The sequence below is a fragment of the Petromyzon marinus genome, chromosome 39 (assembly GCF_048934315.1).
Source record: "Petromyzon marinus isolate PM22_M1 ecotype Great Lakes invasive population chromosome 39, UKy_Petmar_22M1.pri1.0, whole genome shotgun sequence".
NCBI lineage: Eukaryota > Metazoa > Chordata > Hyperoartia > Petromyzontiformes > Petromyzontidae > Petromyzon > Petromyzon marinus.
This window is the reverse complement of record NC_133705.1, coordinates 8,873,734-8,901,527: the sequence shown is the minus strand read 5'-3', so window position 1 is coordinate 8,901,527 and position 27,794 is coordinate 8,873,734. Positions and strand designations below refer to the sequence as shown.

Sequence of the window (27,794 nt, the reverse complement as noted above, 5' to 3'; positions counted from 1 at the left end):
GTGGTTGGGGGTGGGGGGTTGGGTAGTTGGGGGTGGGGGGGTTGGGTAGTTGGGGGTGGGGGGGTTGGGTAGTTGGGGGTGGGGGGTTGGGTAGTTGGGGGTGGGGGGGTTGGGTAGTTGGGGGTGGGGGGTTGGGTAGTTGGGGGTGGGGGGTTGGGTAGTTGGGGGTGGGGGGTTGGGTAGTTGGGGTGGGGGGTTGGGTAGTTGGGGGTGGGGGGTTGGGTAGTTGGGGGTGGGGGGTTGGGTAGTTGGGGGTGCTGCTGCGAGTCGAGAGAGAGGAGAGCGCTGCAAGTGGCAGAGCCCACAACCAGCACCCAACCACCGGCCACCACTTTCCCACCACTCCTCTCGCCATCCAGCGACGGCCACGCAATTTTATCAGCAGCGACAGAAACAGCAAGAAGCCGGTGGTGGTGGTGGCGGCGGCGGCGGTAAAGGGGCCACGGCAGAACGAGCCGAGGGGACGTTAGTAAAACAAATACACGCACGGAGAGCGAGAGAGAGGAGAGAAGGAGACATCTCTGCCCCCAGACATGACTTCGAGAAGGTGAGGAGGATGAGAGGGATGGAGTTGAAACTCTTAACATCCATCCATCCAGCCTGTGCTCCGTCATCATCGTCATTATCATCATCATCATCAGCCGTGGTCAATCCACTGCTGGATGAAGACCTCAAGCACTTTTCTCATCATCATTCAGCCGTGGTCGATCCACTGCTGGAAGGGAGGCTTCACGAGTTTCGTCGTCCTCTTATCGTCCGTAATCATCATCATCATGATCATCAGTCATGGTCAATCTACTACGGGATGAAGCCTTGTCCCCAAGCGCGTGGCGCATCGAAAATGTTCCCTCATCGGAGTCGCGGTGGTTCAAGTCGACTGCTGGAAGGGTGGATGGGGAAGTTCGAACCAATCTCTCTCTCTCTGAAGCATCTAAATGTTGTCGGTCATGCTCAGTACACTGCTAGATGAAGGCCTCTCTCCCCTCCCCTCCCGGGTCTCGTGTCTACTCACGATAACATCGCTGTAACACTACGCTTTTTTAATGCATATGCAACGTAAAACGATCGAGACGGAATGGGCTGCATTGCGCGCTGTGTGATGTTATATATTACCACAAAAAAAAACAACGTTTGCGTCGTTAATGATTGGCCGAGGCTGGGCCTAGTGTGCTGTTGGGGCGCCTCGGTCTTGCCTAGATTTTGGCACGGGGCTGAGGGCTTCCTCGCCCCGTCGAGAGGCGGGCGGCGATGGGGGGGGGGGGGTCGCGTTACTCGGAACAACTTTTGTCTCTAACAAAAAAAACATGCCAGTTGTACATATTTTGTTTGTTGCACAATATGCTGCAGTGTTTAAACATGTTATATCGCAATAGACGTACCGTTAGGTGTCTTAAGTTATGCGACAGAGTGCCCTTTGGTTGGGATTAAAGTCACTTAAAATGTGACGTCAAGTTTTGGGTTATAAACATTTTAGATTGTACAGCGGTTAGCAAATTAACACAATATACAGTTTTACTAAATGTCAGCCCGTTGTATCTGTGGTGGAATTAGTCATGTGTGGTTTTTTGTCAGCTGATGTACTCGTTTAAAAGTGTAGTGTGATTGGTAAAAGATAACTGGACTTTTACAATTACGCAATCTCTGCAACAAGGACCATTTTCAAGTCCAAATGCTGCTTATTATTACGATTAACGCCATCCTCTGTTGCCCTGGACAGCGTGTACAGCACGACGTATGAGAACATTTTTTTTGTTGTTTTCATTTGTAGACGTGTGTTTTGGGTTTTTTGTTTTAAATCTATCCCTCCACCATAGTGGCATTCGCCTTCACAAATGTATCACTGGCTATGGCACGCATGGGCAATGTTTTTGGAAAATTGTCAGATGGGCAACCTTTGCACTTTCTCCCTGCACCCATACTCGAGCTTAGTTACGTTGAATTGCATGTACTAAAACATGGTTTAACCCCGATGGTGCGTGGCTGGGTGACCAACATGCACAGCTGCTTGTGATAGGGTGCGTGGCGACGCGGTTAACAGCAGAGGCCCGTGCCACAAAATCCATTGTTGAACTCTCAACTTGTTAGCCGTCACTTCAATGCCTTGACAAACCCGCGCCGACTAGCGTGGTGAAGTATGGTCTAATAACCTCCGCGATCTGCACGGTGTGGTAAGGCCCTCATCCAGAAAGTGGGTTGACAACATTTACATGCTTCAGAACTCCATTAATCTGCCTGGATATGGGGGGGGGGGGGAGAGTGGCATTTCTCGGATGCTGTCATCTGCGACACCGTATAGGTCGTTCCGCTATATATATTTTTTAATGTATAGTCGACGCGGTATTTCGCGGTATACAGGAGGAATAATTAGCTGGGCTCCGGAGGATTCGCGAACCGCGAATTTCAGGAATGTGTGGGGGCCACCGTATCCCACCATCACTGAATTGTCGGGGCCGTTGCCCACCGACTCCCCCGTTCCACTCATACCGCTACCCCCCGGCTGCTCTGTCAGGTCCAGACTACCGACCCCCAATGTCTCGCCCCCCTGTAACTCTGCCTGGGATGTCGACCGCGTTTGCGTAGCTTTAATTAGCGGCTCGTACGCTTTGCGCTTGCGATGCGCTACACTGTTCAACGGCGGCGTGCCGCGGTGGAGCGCGCTCGCAAAGTAAAACCCCGTCCTGCACGGGAATAAACAGGCGCGGGCGCGCCCCCGTGGGATTCCCTCCCACCCACGCTCCACGCGCTTAAGCAAAAACAAACACGCCGCGATTACTTTGCTCCGATTTAACGGGCTGTTTACACAGCTGCGTATTCGCGCACGCCAGGCGCTTAATTCGCTACCTCGCTATTAGACAATCGCGTGGGTGCGCGACCGCCACCCCGCAACCCCCGTCACACAGGCGCGCGAGCGCAAAGCGCTACTGTAGGCGATTGCGCAGGTACGCGAGCGCTGGGCACCACCGAAAATAGTCGTGTAGGTACGCGCGCGCTGAACAATACTGTAAACGATCGTACAGGTACGGACACCAAACACAAAACACTCTCCACCCTCCTCTTCACCCTCCAAAGGACCACACGAAACAGTTTATTCCCCTACCAGTTATTTTATTTACCTGCGAGCAACCCGTTAAGCTACGCGTAATTGTGTGGGTCAGTGGATGTCGGCCTATTCCCCTTGGGATCCTAGACTGTATTTCCTCTGCCTATCGCTCTGCTTTCTACCCTCGATCAAGTAGCCCAAACTTACCTCTTTGTCTTACTCACGTGTACTTCCACTCTGCTGCGCTGGAACTGTACTGTAGCAAAGCGATCAGTAGAGGGTTGAGCCTGGCTGCGCTGAAGTTCGTCACGCGGACGTCTCGAACGGCTGACTCCCCTCCTGCGTGGACCGCGATGATTTTTGAAGAAGAACTGCCCTTGCTACCTGAATCCCCCTCCCTTTATCCCACCTACAACAAAGGAATTTCGCCGTTTCGCTCCCTTGGCCTCCCGTCCAATCAGAGGCTCGGATTTTCCCGCCTTTTCGATACCCGGATCCCAGCTCGGGTGATGTCGCCGCAGTGATCTCTCCGACGTCCGCTCTCTGTTCTCCCGCTACCAGTCCACTGACCCGTGCTTGTGCGTGTGTGGTTCCACTCGCAGTGCATGGCCCTTGCCGTGACCATGCAACTTTAATATTAGGTCACGGCGCCGCAGTGCATGTCAGCTACAGGGGGAAGATCGCCCAATTTCTCGGCCGCAGGAAACCATGAAGTTCGATCCCATTAGGGACTTCTGGAAAAAACCTACCGGCCGGGTGACCTCCCCTCCCGGTTCTACGTGGGGCGTGTGTGCGTTCGTGCGGGGGGGGTGGGGGGGTGGCGAGGGTGCACCGCGTCGGCATCCCCCGGTGGCGGCTTCACGGCGGTGGGCACGGCCTCAGCAGAGCGGCTCTGCTGCGGCGGCCTCGCGACTGTGAAGTGGGCAAAACGCGGACGTCTGAGAAGGCACCGGCCCCAGGAGGGTGGCGGCAAATCCGAGGCATCGGTGACGGCGTCGCGGCGGTGGGCACGGCTCCGCTGGAGCGGCTCCGCTGCGGCGGCACCACAAATGCGCGGATTTATGGAGTTGTGCTTCACATTGCGTTGAAACGCGCATTTTTTTTGCACGCTTGATGTTTTATCTTGGAACGTTAGAATGCTTAATGCTGTTTTGGTCAGTTATGTTGCACTTACAACAAAATGATGACACTTAAATTAAATAGTATTACACCATTACACTTTATTTCCAATGCGGTGCACTATTTGCATGAATACCAGTTGTATTTGTAGCGATTATACGAAGTACTCCGACCTCTGCATTTCATCTCGGATCCCTTTTGCTTTTGCGAGCAAGATGTGAATGTCACTGGACCCTCGCATGGTTTTGCTCAAGGAAATTAATGAAGCCATTAAAATAAGTAATATTTCAAAATTATTTTTTTTAAAACACGCTTTAATGAAATGTACCGTGCGAGTAATGGCAGAACTCCACGACTCCAGGAAGTGGCCCCCGAAGCTTGCCACGACGTACGGAACCGTGGTGATTTACGGCCAACGTCAGTTGAGCGTGGACGATTAGACCCAAGCCGAAACATAAGATTAAAAAAAGATGGTTTGAAAATATATTTTTATTTTTTTATGATAGAATCTAGTATTGTCATCGGTAAGACGTAAGTATACGAATTGTGCAGTCGGTAGCACATTGGGAAGTGGGTTAAAATTGAGTTACAAGATTTGAGGATACGACGACAACAACAACAGACAGTGATCTTCTTTGGTTCTTTCGGTAAAGTCACGTAGAACGAGAATAAAATAATAAATTGATAAAATAAAATAACAATATTCTCACGACGTTTCGGCCACAACACAAGCGGCCTTCATCAGGTGAAGGGGACGAGACTGTCTGGTAGGACAGCGCTGGAGCGAGTTAAATAAAAGCGTGTAAAATAGATCAATTCAAATGGTAGAATGGTGGTGCAGTGGTTAGTGCATGTCTCAGTGAATCCCCGGGGGACCTGCATTTAGTGCCCATTTACTGACATCGCTGGCGACTAATATCCGAACCAGTCTTGGTGTGCCACACATCTTCACAAACTCACTGACCCAGTGTGGTCAACTGTGGTCAACTGTGGTCAAACAGTCCCCGTGACAAACGCAGCATGGGGGAGGCCTTCATCCAGCAAAGGGCATGATTGACAAAGTTCACATCTTCTTTGGTTCTTTCGGTAAAGTCACGTAGAATGAGAATAAAATAATAAATAAAATAACACAATAATATTCTCACGACGTTTCGGCCGCTTGTGTTGTGGCCGAAACGTCGTGAGAATATTATTGTGTTATTTTATTTTATCAATTTATTATTTTATTCTCATTCTACGTGACTTTACCGAAAGAACCAAAGAAGATGAATCCTTGCAGTCACGAAAGCTTTAAATCGAAAGTGTTCATAATATGTGGAAAAAGGGCTTTCAGAAATTCCTATGCATTCTAAGTTTTCCTGTAGGGCGTGGTGTAAAGGCTCCACAGCAATGCACTGTAATTGTATATTTAAGTGTAAATGACTTCAATTTCTATCTTTATTTTTTTATAATTTAAGTTAACTTAAAACAGAGTGATGGGACAGGTTTCGACATTTATAAAACATGAGATTAGAATGGTGAACATTTTTGGTCAGTTTTTTTAAGTCAAGGTTATACATGAGATGGTCAACACCTTTTATAGTAGACTAAGTGCTTTGTCTTACACTAACTCTGCTTAGATTTCGAAATCTGATGATATTGGGCGCATTAGAACATGGTGGTTATCAATTGACTAAAAATGTAGATAACTTTTGTCATATATCGTTATGGTTCACGCAAAACAAAAAGCTGGAAAGGTATGAGCCCGAATGATGCTTGGATGGGCCACCCCCAGGTAGAACGGATTGTCATAGGTGCTGCGAGGCGAAGTGGTGAGCGGCAGAGGGCAGTGCAGCAATATCTATTGTTGCACTATGCTTCTATGTTCCCACATTTTATTCTCCCGGCCTTCAGCAACCCACACATGTAATCAAATAACCCCCATGACCCATATGGTGGGGATTTATCAGAAAGGCACGCTACATGTACATTGTTTTTCCAGGTCTATTGTAGTTGTGTATGAAAGACAAATCTCGGTATCCACCACTTGAGAAATGTGGTTCGAAATGGCACGCAATGACATCTCGCGGTGCCTCTCAAAAATGTCGATCACTGGTGCTCACAGCTCGTGAAGAAAATCGTCATTTGGAGTTGTCCATTACTTCACTTTGAAAACAGCGTGAAACAGTGTGGCGGTTAAGACCGCGATTTTGCGCTGCTGTCGTGATCACACACTTAACATGCTACGCACGAGAGTATAGTACACGTGCGGTTTTTCGGCACTGAGCTATACAAATTATACAGTCGATAAAGTGTGATACAATATTGGTAATTGACTATGTATATACAACATTTTATATGGAAATCAAATATCCTTAATTGCATTTTTGTGTTAAGTTTAGGTATTGTAATACCTAAACTAAGATGGCCACTGCATCTCACGATTTCAGATGCGCTTCTGCGGCCGTCTGGAACGCTCCTTCCGATATTAGGAAGCCACTGGAGCTATGCACTTTTAAATCTAAATTGAAAACTCATTTCTTTAGTACTGATTTTTTCTGTTTCTTTCTTGTCCTCTGATTAGCGCATGGTTGGCTACATACGGTGCGAAAGAAGTTCAACATGCATACAAACAAAAGTATACAATTTTTTATTGGGTGTGTATGTATTTTACTACAGTTTTACTTGCATAATAGAGTAGTAACACCACAGTATCGTATTTAGAGCAGTTCACTGAATCTCAAGGTTCATTGCCAGGAGGGTCCTCCTTGGGATGTTTGGCAGGAAGCACTTTTTGTACATTCAAGAGTGATTAATAATATACTGATATCCAACATAGGAATGTAGTCTGTACAGCACTGGCTCGGAAAGATCCAGATGTGCAATGTTTGACCTTAAAAGCCACGATTGAGCTGGGACAATTATTACAATGCAGTGTTTTGCAATTCAGCATTGACCACATAGCACTTCTGGACCACGTTGCATCAGTTGATGAGTTAGTCCCTCGTTCGAAAGATAAGTTGCTTGTTTACAATATTGTTACTCAGTATTTTATTATTTCTCATGAATCAGGGTGGTGTTAAATGCCCATTTATGGATTTTTGTTTTTCTAAAGCAGACATTAAAGAGATCCTATGACGTATTTCCCAACCAATAGTATGCAATTGTGTACCGATGTTGTATCCACAATTGTAAATGTTAAAATTAAAACTGTAGTGATTTACGACACACTCGGACATGGTACAAGTGGCAATCCGCACTTTCAATCGCTTAATTTGGGTGGTTACGTTGCCTCATCGCAGCGCGTTCACTCCTTTTTGTATAGGTTCATATGCGTCGGACTCCCATTGGCCATCCTCGTTCATACCGTGGGTGTTATTAACCACAAAATACACGTCGTCTGTTTCACATTGGACCGTTAAAGATCCCGTGACGTGATTTGCAAGGGTAGGCCATTGTGTGCCGGCGTCATTGTGCAAAGTTGTCCAATTGTAAAAATTACACCGCAAATTGTTGAATTTTACTATATAATCCCATAATCACTCCGTACTGGCAGGGGGTTACAATTGGCAGGGGCCTGCCGAAAAAGTCATGAGGCTCGGTGAGACTTTCACGGGTAAGAAAGCCATAAGAGTATAAAATAGGAAAACATCGAAAGGGTTCAGGATGAATGGGTCACACAGTGATGTGAGTCCTGTTCTTAATATGAGATGCTTAACGCTTGAAATGCAGTGAATGTGCGCCTTTGAGAGGCAGTACAGAAAGTAGATTCCAACAGACTTTCTGTAGAGTGTAGATGAAGTAGTTTCCCCATGTGTGGGTTTTATCAGGGTGCTCTAGTTTCCTCCCATATGTAAAATACAAAAATAATTTAATAGGATTTGGCCAAACATAACTACAAACCAGACCCTTTTTAAATATATTCTTTAAATTCAGTCAGGCTTTTCTGGGTAAATATTTGAAAGAACTGTATTATAAGAATACGTGTTTTTTGTATGGAGCTTGTATTACAAACCTCCTGAGTTACACAGCAAATTGGTTTTAAAGGGGGGGGGGAAGGTCCATACAGATCGGAAACATGGACCGATAAGGAACATGGAACAAACGCTGAGACGTACAGAAAGATGCATGAAATATGCATTTTGGAAATTACCCTGAGAAAGAGGAATACATTCGTCAGAGTACAAAGGCAATTTCGAGACATCGTTTTTTGACTGTTTTTTTTTTTAAAAGCGAAGTGGTGGGCATGGCTAGGACGATAACGAATGGATGAGACTGGTCATGGAATGGGAGGGGAAACGCAAAGATGGGGCAGCTGTATCAGCTCACACGCAGGAGCGGAGATGAATTTTGGCAACGCAGGACCACGAGGGATGACTTACAATGTTTGGTGAGGGGGCGGGTTAATACAGCAGTTGATAGATAATGTACAATGATGACCTAAACCAAAGCATTTAAATCGTACATAGGACAATATGTATGTGTGGGTACATAATTGACACCTGCGGCTATATTTTGATTTAAAGTTTTCGTGACTGCAGGGATTCATATTCTTGATTCTTTCGGTAAAGTCACGTAGAAGTGAAACAATAAAATAATAAAAAAATATTCTTTTATATTTTTGTTTTATAATAAAAATATTGTTTTATATTTTTATTATTTTATTGTTTCCCTTCTACGTGACTTTACCGAAAGAACCAAGAACATGAATACCTGCGGCTATGTCAACCATTTAAAATAAAACTTTCAACATGAATTCGTGTAGCAATGAAAATGTGTTGCATCATCAACTTATCCTTGGGTTTTCTGTATCTGTTAAGATATATCAATTCCGATTGTGTTTTCATCAACATTAGACAGTCCCATTCTCCCTTTGAATTGTCACAGCTAACAGTGCACCACCCTGTGTTAAGCTGGTTTAAAGACGCTACAAATCTTAACAACGTTCATTGAAGCTCTGTCGTCCCGACAGGTCTGTTCCTTTCACCTGAAGAAGGCCACTTGTATTGTGGCCGAAACGTCGTGAGAATTTTATTGTGTTATTTTATTTCATCAATTTATTATTTTATTCTCATTCTACGTGACTTTACCGAAAGAACCAAAGAAGATGAATCCTTGCAGTCACGAAAGCTTTAAATCGAAATTTAAAGAGTGTTTTGTTGCATGTCAATTAAAGTGAAAACATTTGCGAGAAAAAAATATATTTTGCTCAAAAATCCAGATGAAGTGGGGAAAAACACCCAAAAATTTTTTTAGTTCATTTAATTGTCACCGGACCGAGACCATAAACTTACTGCTCTTGAAAACCCGGTTTATTCACGGGTGGCTGCCCGGTTTTGAATTCACGACCTCGGTGGTCATGACAGCTCGGTGCTCTGGCCCGGTATTACCCCCACAGACCCACGGTGGCTGCTTTCAATCGCTTCATTAAGTCTCGCCGTACATTTGCATAGATTTTATTTTTTCCCCCCTTCTCACCACGCGTTGTAAAAGACACTGACGGAATCGGCCACGTGGCCGCGCAATATCAACTGGCACAAATGCCCACCGTTTGAGCACATGATCACACGCTGTTTTGCCCTTGGGAATACCTTACATCCGTTAACAAGACCATTGCAGTGGCCTTTGTTGAGTTGTAAATATAATTGCATACCCTTTTTAATCTTTGAGTAGAATTCGGCACTTTGTAGACTTTTTCGCTGCGCCAGGTTGCCGTCAATGTGAGTTACCCAGGATTGCAGTCCAGCAATGCATTCCTGAATCTATCTGTGTGGAGATGTGTGTGTGTATCCCCCTTTTATGCTTGGTGGGTTTTGTCCAAGTATTCAGGTTTACTCCCACAAACCCAACGGGGTTTCCCTCCACATTTAGCAACACGCATTTAGATTATTTAGCTGCCGTCAATTTACATTTGATAAGCCACTTCGTTGAGTTGTCATTTGTGGCCAGCTCGCGTCTGTATAATAAGTTAATACCTCGGTGGGCTTTTCCCGGTAGGATGGGGAAGGTTTAGTTTTATTTATATGTTTTTTGGGTGAGTTTAATTTTCTTGTACTTTGCGCTACTGTCGTGTTTTAGTACTGTTTGTAACGTTATTACCACGTGCCCCTACTGAATATCTGTGAAAAAAGAGCTTTATAGCTCATCGGATTCCTCCAGTATGAATATTCAGATTTTGATTCTGTTCAGTGGTATTGGGCAAACACCCGACGCAGGACCCTCCTGAAAAAGGCTTGAGACAAAGTCAGGCTTTCCTTGGTAATAAAGGCCATGTATGTATTGACGATGACGACGACGATGAGAACCCTTGAATTAAGCTGAGATTTTAGCTCTGCAAGTAGCTTGACTGCCATGAGATGTATCTGTCTTTAAGTAAAGCTTCTTCGACATTGCACACATTCTTTGGACTGATGGACTTGCACAGCCCACATGCTTCTGTATATTTTTGAGCCAAAGAACTCTTCAGAAATGAGTTCCTGGGAGAGATGGCGGTTGGTTTCAGTTTCATTTATTTGGTATAGCCCTGTGAGCCGTTCGGCTCTTGAATCGGGTGCAACCGCAACAAACAAAAAACATGAACAAGAAAACATCTTAACCGAGCACAGAGCGGCAGCAGACGGCACCTCGAGCCCGGTCCACGCTCACGAGGAATTGGCGCGCAACAACCCATTTAGAAAGTATATCTTTCGTGAACGGTTTGGTAACACTGGCGCGCAAGCAGTTTAGGAGAGGTGGGTGGCTCTGAAAAGAGCCTTTGGGTTGGTTTAGTAAACGTCGTGATGAAAATACATTGCACTTAGCAGTCGTGATACCTCGATATGCATATATTCGATAATCAACAGATTTTGTATAACGAATTTTGGATTTGTCATCATTATTTTACACAGAAAACTAAAAATTATGTAAAATAATGAATAAATGCACCGACATTTATAAACAAATTAATTGCTCTAGTGCTATATAATAATACAATTACGTTTCTTTACCGTTTCTTTTATTTGTCAGTTTTTTATTCTAATACTGTACAGTATAAAATATCATATTTTCAACATGAATTGTGTTTACAATATGAATTGGCACGTTATAAAGTGTTTATAGCGTGAGTTACGAAGCCTGGGAACGCATCCTCTTAGTACTAATGCTATAAGTTATTCAATATACGAAGTCTCAACATACTGATTAACGCATCTACTTCGTATATCGAGGTATCACTGTATTTACAAACTCTTGTGCTGCTCTTTCCAAGGTATTGGTACTTGTTTCAAGTAAACATACAACCACTAATCTTAATCGCATAGTTCTGTTTCTTTATAGCAGTAAACATGGCAGCGTTCGACTTGCTTTGGCATGTGGTTGGAACGTTTTGACCAAAGTTGGCCCAACGTTCCATGTTTGCTGGTAGTGTTGTTGGCAGGAGGGGTGTGAACATTAGTCTGCTTGAAATGTGATCATATGTCATGATCTAGGTTATCGATTTGATTAAAGTAGTGATTTATTTACTTTTTACCATTGTCGTGGATGTAGTGGCCTATTTCTGCTGGAGGTAGTAGCAAGAACCCATTAAGTACAATATATACTAATGTAAAAACATTGATAATGTGATGCAAATATTGTCAGTGAATTTTAACTGATGAATGCACTATTATCCGTAGTTTGTGGTCATGTAGAAAAAGGTTTGAATTCACTCTGATGGACAGTGGTCCCTGTATGCTTCATGAGCAGCAACCAATCCCTCAAGCAGTCAAAGGTGAGCATCTACATCATTAGACCTCCTTTGCCAGTACCAAAATATAATAATAGGGGTTTTCCCCTTTTTTCTGGCAACAAAACTGAAACCTTTTTACCAGGATTCATGTCTGCATTAACCACAATACCTGCAGTCAAAATGCAAACAAAAAACATACTGTGATAATATATGCATTGTCCTTGAAACTGATTGGTCCACACCGAGGGACGGCTTTCTCTTGAGCCTCGACCCAATTGGTACTCGGCCAGATGACACCAAAAGGCGTACAGCTCAAAGACAATGCATTATCAAAGTAATGAGGGCTCGGGGTGAGCATCTACATCATTAGACCTCCTTTGCCAGTACCAAAATATAATAATAGGGGTTTTCCCCTTTTTTCTGGCAACAAAACTGAATCCTTTTTACAAGGATTCATGTCTGCATTAACCACAGTACCTGCAGTCAAAATGCTCACCCCGAGCCCTCATTACTTTGATAGTGCATTGTCTTTGAGCTGTACGCCTTCTGGCGTCATGTGGTCGAGCACCAATTGGGTCGAGGCTAAGAAGAAAGCCGTCCCTTGGTGTGGACCAATCAGTTGCAAGGACAATGCATCATATTATCATAGTATGTTTTTTGTTTGCATTTTAACTGCAGGTATTGTGGTTAATGCAGACATGAATCCTTGTAAAAAAGGTTTCAGTTATGTTGCCAGATAAAAAGGGGGAAAACCCTATTATTACAATCAAAGGTGGATAAGCTCAACATGTTGTGATTGCCATCAGTTACGCGTTCAACGACTCAAGCCAGCCCCCTTCGGCTGCCTAGATTTGTTTTATCAATGCGCAGCGTTCTGCTCTCAAGAATTTGACAATTTAAATATTAACTTAATTTGGCGGAGTGGCGGGCGCATTGCTGCGTGCGTTGTGCTCCGAATGCGATGACCCGAGTCCAGTTCCCGGCGATGACTAATGTCTTTGACGAATGATGTTCTGAATTAGCCTTGAGCTCTCCATCAACCCGCTGTGACCAGTATGCTCGGGTTAGGTCAAACAAACCATATGGCCAAGTGGGGTATAATTTAGGGCAATAGGTTTCCATGTCTGCTGAACAATACATTACATTATTGTACAACATTGTAATCTAGGATTTAATATAAATCTCACTACTGTGATTGAACACCTGTCCCTCTATTTAAGGAATGAAACAGAAGGATTTCTCCACAAATCTGGCTGTCCGCTGATGATGCTAGTTGTAATTACTGGCAAAACGTCATACTCAGATTGTAAATGTTGTGGATTTGCTCTCCAACACACCAGTGTGCTGTACTAGTAACGAATTGGAATGTTCTGTTTACGTGACAAACATTACTAATTGGCTGTGTCGGGTGGTGGCGGATTTAACGACATTAATATTAACGCAATGTAACCAAAAAAATGTATATTACTTTGATGTAGTTTGGAGACAAAAGCACATCTGATAAGTCTGATTAATTAACTTGACAAAGAATGATATTACTCTTTGGTTCTATTCGGTAAAGTCACGTAGGTAAAAAATAAAACAACAAAAATCACGACGTTTCGGCCACAACACAAGCGGCCTTCATCAGGTGAAGGGATCAGGCTGTCTCGAGGACAGCGCTGGAGTGAAACACAGCCACGCTCAGACCACGACCTTTAAGCTGTGTGCGAGGAACAAGGTGCCTTGACAAAGGAATTAGCATAAAAATTAGCATTTGATTGGCCGACTTAGCATCATGCTAAGTCGGCCAATCAAATGCAATTTTTTATGCTAATTCCTTAGCATCATGCTAAGTCGGCCAATCAAATGCTGGTCTGAGCGTGGCTGTGTTTCACTCCAGCGCTGTCCTCGAGACAGCCTGGTCCCTTCACCTGATGAAGGCCGCGTGTGTTGTGGCCGAAACGTCGTGATTTTTGTTTTATTTTTTACCTATGTGACTTTACCGAATAGAACCTAAGAGTATGGATCCTTGCAGTCACGAAAGCTTTAAATCTAGAAAAGAATGATATTAATTTGCAAGTATTAGCTAAAAAAAATAGCAAAGTGGCCACATAAACACATTCCTGCGGAGGGAGCTGGTAGGAACGTTGGGTTGCTCGGTCAATGGCCAGGGTCAACGGCGGCACCACCACGTGGTGTATTCTTCAAATATGCCCGACTGTGAGGGCCGGCACAAGCTGGCGTGAGTAGGTTAAACGTTGAGTTTTATAAGGGCACCACGGGGTGACCAGCCCCTCCCCACCCCCCACCCAGTCCCACCCTCCCCACCCAGCCCCTCCCCACCCTCCCCGCCCAGCCCCTCCCTCCCCACCCTCCCCTCCCCACCCAGCCCCTCTCCACCCAGCCCCACCCCTACCATTTTTTGAATGCAAGACGGACGGACACAATAATCCCCTGTGGGCTGGTGTAACCAGGAGGTTCCTACCAGTAAAAGTGTTACTGACTACACAAGCATAGAATGGTGGAGTCCAACACCCAGTTGGATTAAAATTCTCTATATATCCAGTATTAGTGATAGGATAGTGAGTTTTGCACCGTTCTTAGTGACAGGCTTGTAGGTTCGATACCTAAATAGGATAATGGATTTTGCAGCCAATTTTCAGTGTTCTGTTAATGGGCTATTACACTCAGATCAAAAGTTAAAATAGCGTGTTTGACAAACATAGGGTTTGATGGTCGTTTCAGTCATGGAGATGTAACAATCTCACCTGCTCCTGTAATTCAATGAATTGTCATTGTTATGAATGTCAGGGATGGGGTTGTGAAGTAAAGTAATCTGTGCTGGAAAAAAAAAACCCAAAAAGCTCTAAGTCAGCTTCAATGCCAAGTAATAGAAACATTCAAGACATGCATATACAGGATGTTACCAAACACCTGGGCGGCTGTTAAATATTGATATGGTGTGTGTGTGTCACCAATGCCATAGCAGGCATCTAAAGCTTTAGCAGGATGATCCTAATACGATAAAAAAAAAAACTTCACTCGACCATGTGTGTTGCAAGTGTGTTAGTGTGTATAGTTTTATCGATCAAGCGCTAAACTGGTTTCTATTTTATAATTATTTAATGATGGATGATACGTTTTTATGGACAACCCTGCACAATCGATTCTTGCACGCACACTTCATTTACCAGAGATGTAAGAAGCGATTTTAATGAATGGCTCATTTAATCGCAACGTTCCTCTTTGGCAACCGGGTCCCTCTGTTGACGAATTTGTCATCGCTCGGGCATGCCATGATAAAGTTGACAGAATACCCCATTTCCGCCAAAGAACTGCAGCATTGGCAGGGCAGCCTTGAAGATAGGGTAGTGCTGTAAAATATTGGCACACTGCCCTTTCTGCTAACCGTCAAAATGAGTCCCCGAAACTCAAATCGTCACCAAAAAAGAAAATTCCCTTTTTTTAAAGGTTGACAATTACAGTCATTGACCAAAATGATTCATTCGAGCCGTTAGCGATGGCCGTAGTTGAAACTCTTTACAAAATTGATTCAACTCTTAACAATCCTTGATTTTTTTTAAGCGTGTATTTTCTTGTGACATGAAACAGCCCAACCCTTGTCATTATTGGTATTGTATGGGTCGTTGCGATTCCGCAAGACCTCTTTCCGCGTGAAAAATCTCAATTCTGCTCTTGGGCTACCGTCGCATGTTTAGCGAAATGTTTAGCGAAAAGCACACCCTGTCGATCACGTTAGAGGCATGTTTCTGCATAGAACACGCCAAATACAAAGAGTCAGTTGGTTTAATTGATTCGTGGATCTGGCAAATTGCATTCAAACATTGTTCGGCAACTTTTTTATACCAATGGGGAATTTAATAATGATGAGCAAGAATATAAAGCTGGGACAAATTGTTAAGATCTCGATTGGTTATTAATTGAATGCTAAGTTGCAGCCCTTCATCAATCGACTGCTGAAGCCTCCCCACCTCCCACACTGCTGCAGTCATGGGGTTTTGACCATACTTCACCACACCGGTCGGTGCCGAGTTGAGGTTGCAGTGGCACAGTTGTTTACGCACTGCGGTTTATCGACCTGGCGACATAATTTCAATTACTGGCCATGGCTAACAGTGATGAGTGATATCTGAACTGGTGCTGGGCCAATTCCTTCGTGATAGCGATCAAGTGAAGTCCTCTGAAAATCTCTTTCTTTCTAATTTTTTACACGCTTTTTATTAACTGACTCTGTTGTTGTTGTATCCTCAAATTTGTAACTCAATTTTAACCCACTTTCCAATGTAGTATCGACTGCAAACTTGGTATACTTATGTCATACTGATAACAATACTAGATTCTATCATAAAAAAATAAAAAAAGCATATTTTTAAACATTCTTTTTGATATATTATGTTTCGGCTTGGCTCTAATTGTCCACGGTAAACTGACGTTGCCTGTAAATGACCACGGTCCCTTACGTTATGGCAAGCTTCGGGGCCACTTCCTTGAGTCGTACATTTCATTAAAGTGTGTTTTTTAAAAATATTTTACACGCTTTTATTTAACTCACTCTTTTGTCAAATCTTGTAACTAAATTTGAATCCACTTCCCAATGTGCTATCGACTGCAAACTTGGTATACTTATGTCATACTAATGACAATACTATATTTTATCATAAAAACATATATACATTTTTTTAAACGTTCATTTTTATATGTTATGTTTCGGCTTGGGTCTAATTGTCCACGGTCAACTGACGTTGGCTGTAATTGGCCACGGTCCCTTACGTTATGGCAAGCTTCGGGGCCACTTCCTGAAGTTGTGGAGTTCTTTCATTACTAGTACATTTCATAAAAGAGTGTTTAAAAAAAGTGTTTTTAAATATTACTTATTCCGGTTAGAATATTTTCAGAAACCATCGGCCACACCGTACGTAGTTACGTTACGTAGGTAAAAAAATGTAATAAAGTTAATCAAATCACGACGTTTCGGAAGCAACATAGGCCTCTGTCATCAGGTGGGATAGTCACAACAAGAAGTAATTTACTTCTTGCTTTGACTATCCCCATGGAGGATTGTGTTGCTAACGAAACGTCGTGATTTGATTAACTTTATTTTCTTTTTTGACCTACGTGACTTTACTGAAAGAACCAAAGAGTATATGGCTCATTTCAGTCGCGAAAACTTAAAATCTAGAAGCAGTTTACATTATTCAGTGAATTAATTCCTGTCTCTTTAGAAAGCATTGGGACCATGGAGAGTCGGCCAACTCCATGCTTTCCAGAACTCTTGGCTCATTAGAGGGTGCGTGACGATCACAGAGGGTCTGGCACTTCCTTCCGATATGGGACCCTCCGTCGCGTTAGGATCCTTAAGTTTGTCTTTTGTGTTACTCAATGTGTCTGTTTTAGAACCCTCACGTCGTTAAAGTATTTGCGGCTCATATTCTTGGCTCTTTTGGTAAAGTCGCATAGAAGGGAAATAATTAAATAATACGGATATTAAACGATAAAATGATCACGACGTTTCGACTGCAACACAAGCAATCATCATCAGGTGTGAAAAACCACAGCAAGAATTTTTTTAAAAAGTGGCGTTTTTTTCTTAACGTTAGCACCGCCACTTTTTTAATGTTCTTGCTGTGGTTTTCACACCTGATGATGATTGCTTGTGTTGCAATCGAAACGTCGTGCAAATTTGATTGTTTTATTTGTATGACGTTTCCCTTCTACGTGGCTTTACCGAAAGAACCAAGAATATGAATCCCTGCTAATCGAAATGTATTTGTGGGTCATTGAATGCTTGCTAATGCCTATAACAAGACATGTTAAATACCTTTAATATATTGCTTGCGATTGTTAGCCACTGAGTTTCTGTCAACTACTTTTTAGCCTTAAAAAAACGACCCCTAAAATTAACGTTTGAATATGAACAATTCCTATAATCTATCATCATCCAGCTTGCCTTGGATTAAAGCTGGACTTAACTATGTTTTTCAGAATTTTCAGATGGGGAAAGATTTTTTTCATTCACATGGGCAGACATAGTGTAGCTTAAACAATTTTTCCGGTGAAAAGGTTAACGGATTGCCGGGCGAGAGTTTCATTCGTATCTCCCCCGATCTCTCAAGCTTTTGCACAACCCTCCGGAAAATCCTAATTCGGGGACTATGATACCTCGATGGGACAACTCACACCAGCCGCTGACGTCACGAGCTATGTTTAGTCGCTTGCCATTTATTTTATTCCGCGTCTGAATTAGGCGACTTAGGCAAGCTGTACTTAACGTATACACGCTTTTATAAAAAAAAATGTTTAAAAGAGAAACGGCTTAAAAAAAAAATTTTGGACGAGTGGGCCGGGAAATTCCACCACATTTTTCGAACTAGCACTGCCTTTTAACGGAAAAGGTAGCATTTTAATGCGTTGGGTTTGTAATTTTCCGCAGGAGTGTCCATTGTGTGAATGCTAGGCCGGAATCCCATATTCTTTGACGCAAATGAGGAAGCAAGTGCTCTACACTGATCAGGTTTTCCAATTCACCTTTTTTTATTTGAATAAGTGCCGATCAGAATAAAAGAGCTTCGGGTAAATCAGTGCGACGGGTAAAAATGTTCTTGCAACAAAAATATTCTCATTCGCGAACATGGTCAAAAGTAATATACGACCCTCATATTTATTCTAATTAATGCATTATGGAGTCGTTGAATAGGTTTTGAGCCAAATCGGCTGCACGTGACGGATTCCATCACATCACACAGTTAGAATTGAGAACGCTCCTGTAAAAATAACATGTACTTTGCAGCACATGACGTGAGCAATAGCCATTAAAGAGAAAGTATTTAATGCTGTAAAACGGTAAGTTACTCAACCCGTACGAATACATTCTGGTTTCGAATAAAGCCGAGTTGTTTCCCAAACATCGGAGTGGAAACCCCACGGTGACTAGTGCTGCAGTTAATCAAGTATTGTCAAGTCTCTTAATTTGACGTGACGTATAGCTCTAACCTTTCAGTCAACAGGAACGTACGTAAGCATGTTGAAATTATTTCGCACCGCACCGTGCACGGCGGTGTGGGGGAAGGCGTAAGGACAACAAACGAAACACAAAAAGCAGTTCTAAAGAAATTCGTTTTCAGTCCAACATTTCTGATTCGTCATGAACAATGGCACACACTTACATTGTTTTGTTTTTACTTGAGTGTGCTTCAGTGAGAATTGTTGCATTATCGTGCATCCCGTGATTCACCGGAAAATACCGACAATGTGTTGGCCCAAGCTGTGAGACATCTATCGGAAAAAGCGGAGGGATTCTGTGTGGCGTGCATGGGGTCCATGCGGATGGTACTTTTTTGATGCTGCTTTCACTGTGAGCTTCGCTCATGACAACTCGACATTCGGAGTCGTCGGTCCATTTTTGCAGAGTCGGTCTCGGCCGTTCAGTACTCGAAGGGCCGCGCCACTTATGTCGTCGTCATTTGCAGCTTCGCCCTCGCTTCTGTCGGTGATCTGTTATTGATGTCCGCAACGTGCTCCGCTGCATCAAGAGGTTGTTCTGAGCCTTTTCGAAGCTGCATAAAAATAGGTTTAATTGTGCCATCAAAAATAGCTCCCGTGTAACGTACTGCATCATTTACTAGCCGCAAGACTTTGCAGTGATCTTATGTGTGCAGAAAATTTGACGCACACCGGTCCATAACACTGCTGTGGCCTTAAACTGCAATATAGAGTGGTTGACGTTTCAGGCAACAACCCTCCTTCAGAGCACATCAATTATTTGTGTGATATTAACTAACTATGTGCTATGGAGACAGGGTGCCTGCCCGAAACGTCGTCTATTATATCTTTTTCATTTTAATGCAGTGTTGTTATTGACAAATGCAAGGTTTTTTTGTTGTTGTTATCTGCGCACCACTGCCAACACCGCAGTATCACCAAATTTTTTTTAAAATCATATATCGTATCTGGAGTAAAAAATATTTGCACTTGATGTTTTTTAAAGAATAGTTGTTATATATTTTCTTTACGAGGGGTGGAAGGGTTCACCACGCAGCATTTTGACATTGTCACAAACCAGGATGAAGATATTCTTAGTTTTTTCGGTAAAGTCACGTTGAAGAGAAACAACAAAATAACAAAATATATATAAAACAATAAAAATTCTCACGACGTTTCGACCATAACTCAAACGGTCATCATCAGGTGTGTCGGTTTGCATAAATTTATTTTGAAAACGGCATATTTATTTATTTATATAAAATAACGTTTGCGTCACGCGCAACGATTGGCTGTTTGCCAGGACTAGTCCATCTATTTTTTGAAAAGAGGAGGGGGGAGACGAAATTTGTTTTTATGTATGCTGTCTGAAAGCCACTGTAAGCGTGAACAATCAATCAAGAACTGAAATGATTTATCAAATCTTTCCAATGATTGCTAAGATAGAATCCATCTTCTCGGTTGAAATTGTCTCTGTGTTTGTATATGTGGATAGCCTCATGAACGAATCTCTCATGGAAGCCAGATGGCTTACAAAGAACCTCCGTCTTGGAAAAGTCAATGGCATGTGAGCCTACTGAATTAGAACAATGATCTGCTACGGCCGAGGTGTTGGTCCTACCGTGTTTAAGGTCTGCTTTATGTTCACGAATGCGGTCCGAGATATGGCGTTTGGTTTCTCGAATGTAACTACTACCACAGAGGCAACTTAGTTTGTAGACACCAGGGTATTGTATGTCCGGAATCACATCTTTTACAGACGGAACCAGATCACGGATTTTATGTAATGTGTTGAAACGGACCTGGATCTTGTGTTTATTCAAGATTTTGGAGATCTTTTTTGTGATCCCAGCAATGTAGGGTAAAGTGATGGTTTTGAAAGGCTCCTCAAGAGGGTTCTTCTTCATGGTTTGAGTGATAGCTTTGCAGATTGTATAGTCGGAGTAACCATTAGCCCTAAGAGCTTGGTGTACGTGCTTGAGTTCACTGCTTATGTGTTCCTGGTCGGATATGCATTGGGCTCTATGATACAGAGTCTTGATGAGAGAATTCTTCTGTGATGGATGGTGGTGGGAATCCGGTTTCAGATAAGCATCCGTATGGGTAGCTTTCCTGTAGACAGAGTGGCTCATTGAACCATCAGGTCTCTTTTTAATTAGGACATCCAAAAAAGGTATCTTGCCATCTATTTCGACTTCCATGGTAAATCTGATGGCTGGGTGTATGGAATTGATGTGGTCGAAGAATTGGTCTAGAGCAGGCCGGCCATGTGGCCAGATGACAAAAGTGTCATCCACGTACCTCTTCCATAAGGTTGGGCGCAGAGTGGCAGTCTGGATGGCGTCAGTCTCAAATTTCTCCATGAAAATGTTAGCTATAACTGGAGAAAGGGGGGAGCCCATTGGGGTGCCCTCAGTTTGTTTGTAGAAAGTTCCATTCCAAGTGAAGTATGTATTGGTTAAACAGTGTCTCACCAGGGGGGGTACCTCAGTGTTTAGTCCTTGATGAACCAAGTCTTCAATGATTGCAATGGTGTCAGGTACAGGAACCTTGGTGAATAAGGAAACTACATCAAAACTGACAAGCAGGTCGTCTGGGGACAGGGAAATACCCTTGATTGTTGATACCAGGTGAGTAGAATTTTGTACCGCAGAGGTGGTCTTTCCAGTGAAAGGACGCAGGATTTCAGACAAAAAACGAGCTAGTTTGTAGGTGGGGGAGCTGATAGTAGAGACTATGGGACGAAGAGGTGTATCAACTTTATGTATTTTTGGTAAGCCGTATAATCTTGGTGGCCTGGCAGCAGAAGGTTTCAATGAAAACTGTTTAGATTGATCAATTAATGCGGTTGAATCAGAAATTATTTTGTTGGTTTGTGTGACGAGGCTGTTGGTGGGATCTCTGATTCAACCGCATTAATTGATCAATCTAAACAGTTTTCATTGAAACCTTCTGCTGCCAGGCCACCAAGATTATACGGCTTACCAAAAATACATAAAGTTGATACACCTCTTCGTCCCATAGTCTCTACTATCAGCTCCCCCACCTACAAACTAGCTCGTTTTTTGTCTGAAATCCTGCGTCCTTTCACTGGAAAGACCACCTCTGCGGTACAAAATTCTACTCACCTGGTATCAACAATCAAGGGTATTTCCCTGTCCCCAGACGACCTGCTTGTCAGTTTTGATGTAGTTTCCTTATTCACCAAGGTTCCTGTACCTGACACCATTGCAATCATTGAAGACTTGGTTCATCAAGGACTAAACACTGAGGTACCCCCCCTGGTGAGACACTGTTTAACCAATACATACTTCACTTGGAATGGAACTTTCTACAAACAAACTGAGGGCACCCCAATGGGCTCCCCCCTTTCTCCAGTTATAGCTAACATTTTCATGGAGAAATTTGAGACTGACGCCATCCAGACTGCCACTCTGCGCCCAACCTTATGGAAGAGGTACGTGGATGACACTTTTGTCATCTGGCCACATGGCCGGCCTGCTCTAGACCAATTCTTCGACCACATCAATTCCATACACCCAGCCATCAGATTTACCATGGAAGTCGAAATAGATGGCAAGATACCTTTTTTGGATGTCCTAATTAAAAAGAGACCTGATGGTTCAATGAGCCACTCTGTCTACAGGAAAGCTACCCATACGGATGCTTATCTGAAACCGGATTCCCACCACCATCCATCACAGAAGAATTCTCTCATCAAGACTCTGTATCATAGAGCCCAATGCATATCCGACCAGGAACACATAAGCAGTGAACTCAAGCACGTACACCAAGCTCTTAGGGCTAATGGTTACTCCGACTATACAATCCGCAAAGCTATCACTCAAACCATGAAGAAGAACCCTCTTGAGGAGCCTTTCAAAACCATCACTTTACCCTACATTGCTGGGATCACAAAAAAGATCTCCAAAATCTTGAATAAACACAAGATCCAGGTCCGTTTCAACACATTACATAAAATCCGTGATCTGGTTCCATCTGTAAAAGATGTGATTCCGGACATACAATACCCTGGTGTCTACAAACTAAGTTGCCTCTGTGGTAGTAGTTACATTGGAGAAACCAAACGCCATATCTCGGACCGCATTCGTGAACATAAAGCAGACCTTAAACACGGTAGGACCAACACCTCGGCCGTAGCAGATCATTGTTCTAATTCAGTAGGCTCACATGCCATTGACTTTTCCAAGACGGAGGTTCTTTGTAAGCCATCTGGCTTCCATGAGAGATTCGTTCATGAGGCTATCCACATATACAAACACAGAGACAATTTCAACCGAGAAGATGGATTCTATCTTAGCAATCATTGGAAAGATTTGATAAATCATTTCAGTTCTTGATTGATTGTTCACGCTTACAGTGGCTTTCAGACAGCATACATAAAAACAAATTTCGTCTCCCCCCTCCTCTTTTCAAAAAATAGATGGACTAGTCCTGGCAAACAGCCAATCGTTGCGCGTGACGCAAACGTTATTTTATATAAATAAATAAATATGCCGTTTTCAAAATAAATTTATGCAAACCGACACACCTGATGATGACCGTTTGAGTTATGGTCGAAACGTCGTGAGAATTTTTATTGTTTTATATATATTTTGTTATTTTGTTGTTTCTCTTCAACGTGACTTTACCGAAAAAACTAAGAATATGAATTACTGCAGTCACGAAAGCTTTAAATCAGGATGAAGATGTCACTGATTCTTCACTTAACATTGTAAATGAATGGTAATGCTAAAACATATGAATTCAGAATCTTTATTTATATTGGAGCAATCTGATGAGCTATGAAGCTCTTTTTCTCACATGTCCAGGGCCGTGGTGTTATAAAGGAATGTTTGGGTTTTTTATGACGAAATGAATTAATGTATTTACTGTATGTATGTATAAGGTTTTTTTGTGCTGTACGTAGCCAACCGTGCTCATTGGAGGTGTGGGGGAAGAACAATAAACTAAACACAAAACATGCACTTTGGTTTTTTCGATAAAGTCACGTAGGTAAGAAATAAATGAAAACTAAATTAAATCACGACGTTTCGGGCACAACACAAGCATCCTTTTTCAGGTGGGGACAACGGAGCGAAAGCTACACGCTTGTGTTGCGCCCAAAACGTTGTGATTTAATTTAGTTTAAATTTATTTTGTTTATTTCTTACCTACGTGACTTTACCGAAAAAAACAATGACTGTGAATCCTTACAGTCACGAAAGCTTCAAATCTAGAATAAACACAAAACATATAGTAATAGGTTTTACCCTTTTAACTGGCACAAAAAACTGACACCTTTATTCAAGGCATCATGTTTGCAATAACCACAGCACAAGCAGTCAAAATGCAAACAAAAGAGACAACTCTGATCATAATATGCACTGTCCTTGAATTTGATTGGTCCACACCCGAGACGTCTTTTCTTAGAGCCTAGTCTCCACTGGTGTTGGACCAGAAGACGCCAAAAACATTTCAAAAGAAATGAGTTTTAAATTTAGATTTAAAAGTGCATATGTCCAGTGGCTTCCTATTAATGTGTGGCATTATCAGTAACTTAACCATCAAAAAAACATGACGTTAACATTCAGAAACATTGAGAAAATAACTGCAACTCAAGTGAGAATAACTCGTGTACACGAGTGGGAACGTTTAAAAAAACAAGTCATCGCAGGAAAGGGGAACTTAGGAGACCTGAAAACCATGTCTTCCTTTCAATTTTGCTCCACTGAAGCATAATCCATCATCTTATAGCTGTGCCTTCCTGTCTTTTCCAAAAGCTTACGGGGTCGTTTCAGCGATCTGGCCACATGGCCTTTGTTGTAAACTTAATTTAAACCAGCTGGAACCATAATGAGAAAACCAGTGTCTCTTTTACTTATCAATAATAATAATAATTTACTTATCCTAGAAAACTAGTGTCAAAGGACTCTTTTTTTTCAAGAGGATCCTGCATTTGGTTTTAATTTTAATATGTTTTCAGCCAATTTAATGACGGGTGTTTATTAAACCGGAGCACCCAGAGAAAATCCACACATGTACAAGTGGGGGGGGGGGGGGGGCAGAACTATCCCCGTACAGATGGAAACAGATGGCAACAATGAGTCCACTTGCTGCTCTGCTTTCTCGTTGGCGAGCCGGTGCTTTGGCCACCTCCTCGACTCCCACGAGAAAGGAGTATCGCAACATTTTTGCGTGATCCGCAAACCCTCGGCCCCTCCACACCCGGTGGATTACAGGCAAATGTGCAAATAGTCACCGAACCCACCTTGGCTTATGAAGAAGGAGACCTGGTGTAGGGATGACGAAGGTAGAGTCGTCATCATCATCATTATTATCAAATATGATTAATCCACCACTTAAGGGATTTGAAACTTCATTGATGGAAAAAAAACCCAATTATTTAATGTCACTTTTTCTAGCACAATGACTCTGATAATAGGAAGAATGCAAGAGTACTGATAGTGAAATTAGAGTGAATTTATTAGGGTGCATGGGCATTAGAAAACACGCTTAATTTCAACCCAGATGAGAGTGGTTGTATACAGTTAAAGCTGGCAATAAGCACCGTTCTTGTATTAGCACTGTTCTTATATAAGCAATATACACGTTTACACTACACTGGGAGGGGGAAGATGAAGGGCAACTTCTGATAGACGCACACTCCAAATATAAGCACAGCTGGACTTTCTCCCAAAGGGGATGTCCTTGTACCTGGTCTCTACTCTATATATGTGGTAGTTAAAGCAATGTGCGTATGGTCGTTGCATCACGAATGTACAGTCACAAACAAATGAATGGGTGGAGACCTTCAAACCAGCTGCGCATGAGAACCTGTCCAGACCAGGGAAGCGGCAGTCAGATTTCACTCTTTGCCCCGAGGGCTCTAAACCAGGATCCCAAAAAGCACTGGCTCGTCAAACTTACAGAGGTGCATTCACGTCTGTTGGAACAATTGGCAAGCGAAAACATGCCAGCTTCCAAAGATTCTTGGCCCAGCCGTAGCATGCGAGCACGTGGCATTGCTTGGACTTGACATCGGGAGAAGGGGGGGGGGGATGCGAACGGTGCGCACAAGAAAATTTGAAAAAAAGTGGTATTTTTTTTGTGCTAACGGAAAAAAAACGCCACTTTTTTCAAATTTTCTTGCTGTGGTTTTCACACCTGATTATGATTGCTTGTGTTGCAGTCGAAACGTCGTGAGAATTTTGTTGTTTTATATTTTTATCATTTTATTGTTTCCCTTCGACGTGGTGACTTTACCGAAAGAACCAAGAATATTTACATTCTTTGTCAATGATAGTGACCACTGGCTGGAGCGGTGGGGGGGGGGCCCTGAGAGAGACCCAGCCATCTCCAACAGGATGCACGTACCAACTCAACACGCACGTTCACAGCAGCGTGGGCTCCACAAAAGCATCCGTCATCACCTTCCTAGCGTCTACGCTCGTCGGACCACAGCGGACGCAGATGCATTCCTCGCCCGCCCCGCTTTTCCAGATAATGTAAAAACATAAAAAACGTGAACAAAATAAAAAGCAAAATAATAAAATATATATTAAACAATAAAAAATTCTCACGACGTTTCGACCATAACACAAACGGTCGTCTTCAGGTGTGTTGGTTTGCATAAATTTATTTTTAAAACGCCGCATTTATTTATTTATTAAAAACCCGTTAGCGCCACGCGCAGCGATTTGGCAGTTTATTTAGGACTAGTCCATCTATATTCTGAAAAGAGGAGGGGGGAGACGAATTTTTTTTTATGTATGCTGTCTGAAAGCCACTGTAAGCGTGAACAATCAATTAAGACCTGAAATGGTTTATCAAATCTTTCCAATGATTGCTAAGATAGAATCCATCTTCTCGGTTGAAATTGTCTCTGTGCTTGTATATGTGGATAGCCTCATGAACGAATCTCTCATGGTAGCCAGATGGCTTACAAAGAACCTCTGTCTTGGAAAAGTCAATGTCATGTGAGCCTACTGAATTATAACAATGATCTGCCACGGCCGAGGTGTTGGTCCTACCGTGTTTAAGGTCTGCTTTGTGGCAGATCATTGTTATAATTCAGTAGGCTCACATGCCATTGACTTTTCCAAGACAGAGGTTCTTTGTAAGCCATCTGGCTACCATGAGAGATTCGTTCATGAGGCTATCCACATATACAAGCACAGAGACAATTTCAACCGAGAAGATGGATTCTATCTTAGCAATCATTGGAAAGATTTGATAAACCATTTCAGGTCTTAATTGATTGTTCACGCTTACAGTGGCTTTCAGACAGCATACATAAAAAAAAAATTCGTCTCCCCCCTCCTCTTTTCAGAATATAGATGGACTAGTCCTAAATAAACTGCCAAATCGCTGCGCGTGGCGCTAACGTTTTTTATAAATAAATAAATGCTCCGTTTTTTAAAAATAAATTTATGCAAACCAACACACCTGAAGACGACCGTTTGTGTTATGGTCGAAACGTCGTGAGAATGTTTTATTGTTTTATATATATTATTATTTTGTTGTTTCCCTTCAACGTGACTTTACCGAAAGAACTAAGAATATGAATTTCTGTAGTCACGAAAGCTTTAAATCAAAAAATAAAAAGCGTCGCGTAGAAGCTGTCAGATTTTGTTTTGTAATAGAGAGCCGAGTTTGTTGAGTACTGAGCTGTAGACTGGTTAATCGCGGTTCAGTCAACTGTCTGCACGCAATTTACTGCACGCAAGCGATAGCTAATTGAGCTTCGTTTCTAGGTCCAAGGTTAACACGCATTTTTGTTCTGCCACACCTACACTTGCCATCTCGCATACCTTGTCCTTGGTGGCTGATCTTATTAATGAACAATAGCAAGCTCTCTGCCCGGTGGCAGGGTCATCGCTTAATCGCCCTCCATCCTGTCCGATCCCACTTCTCCTTCTTCACCTCCCTTACTCGGGAAGGACGGTCAAGGTGGTGTTCCTTTGGCAT

The 27,794-nt window shown here is 42.9% G+C and overlaps 1 protein-coding gene across 1 annotated transcript in view; it reads left to right on the top strand.

Moving 5' to 3' along the window:
* The first annotated feature begins 252 nt into the window (after window positions 1-252).
* LOC103091722 (tyrosine-protein phosphatase non-receptor type 11) overlaps window positions 253-27,794 on the top strand; it is an 88,453-nt gene continuing 60,911 nt past the window's right edge. Inside the window, exon 1 of the mRNA XM_032968302.2 lies at window positions 253-547. Coding sequence (XP_032824193.2) covers window positions 534-547 — 14 coding nt within the window. The 5' untranslated portion in view covers window positions 253-533. The remainder of the gene's footprint in view (window positions 548-27,794) is intronic.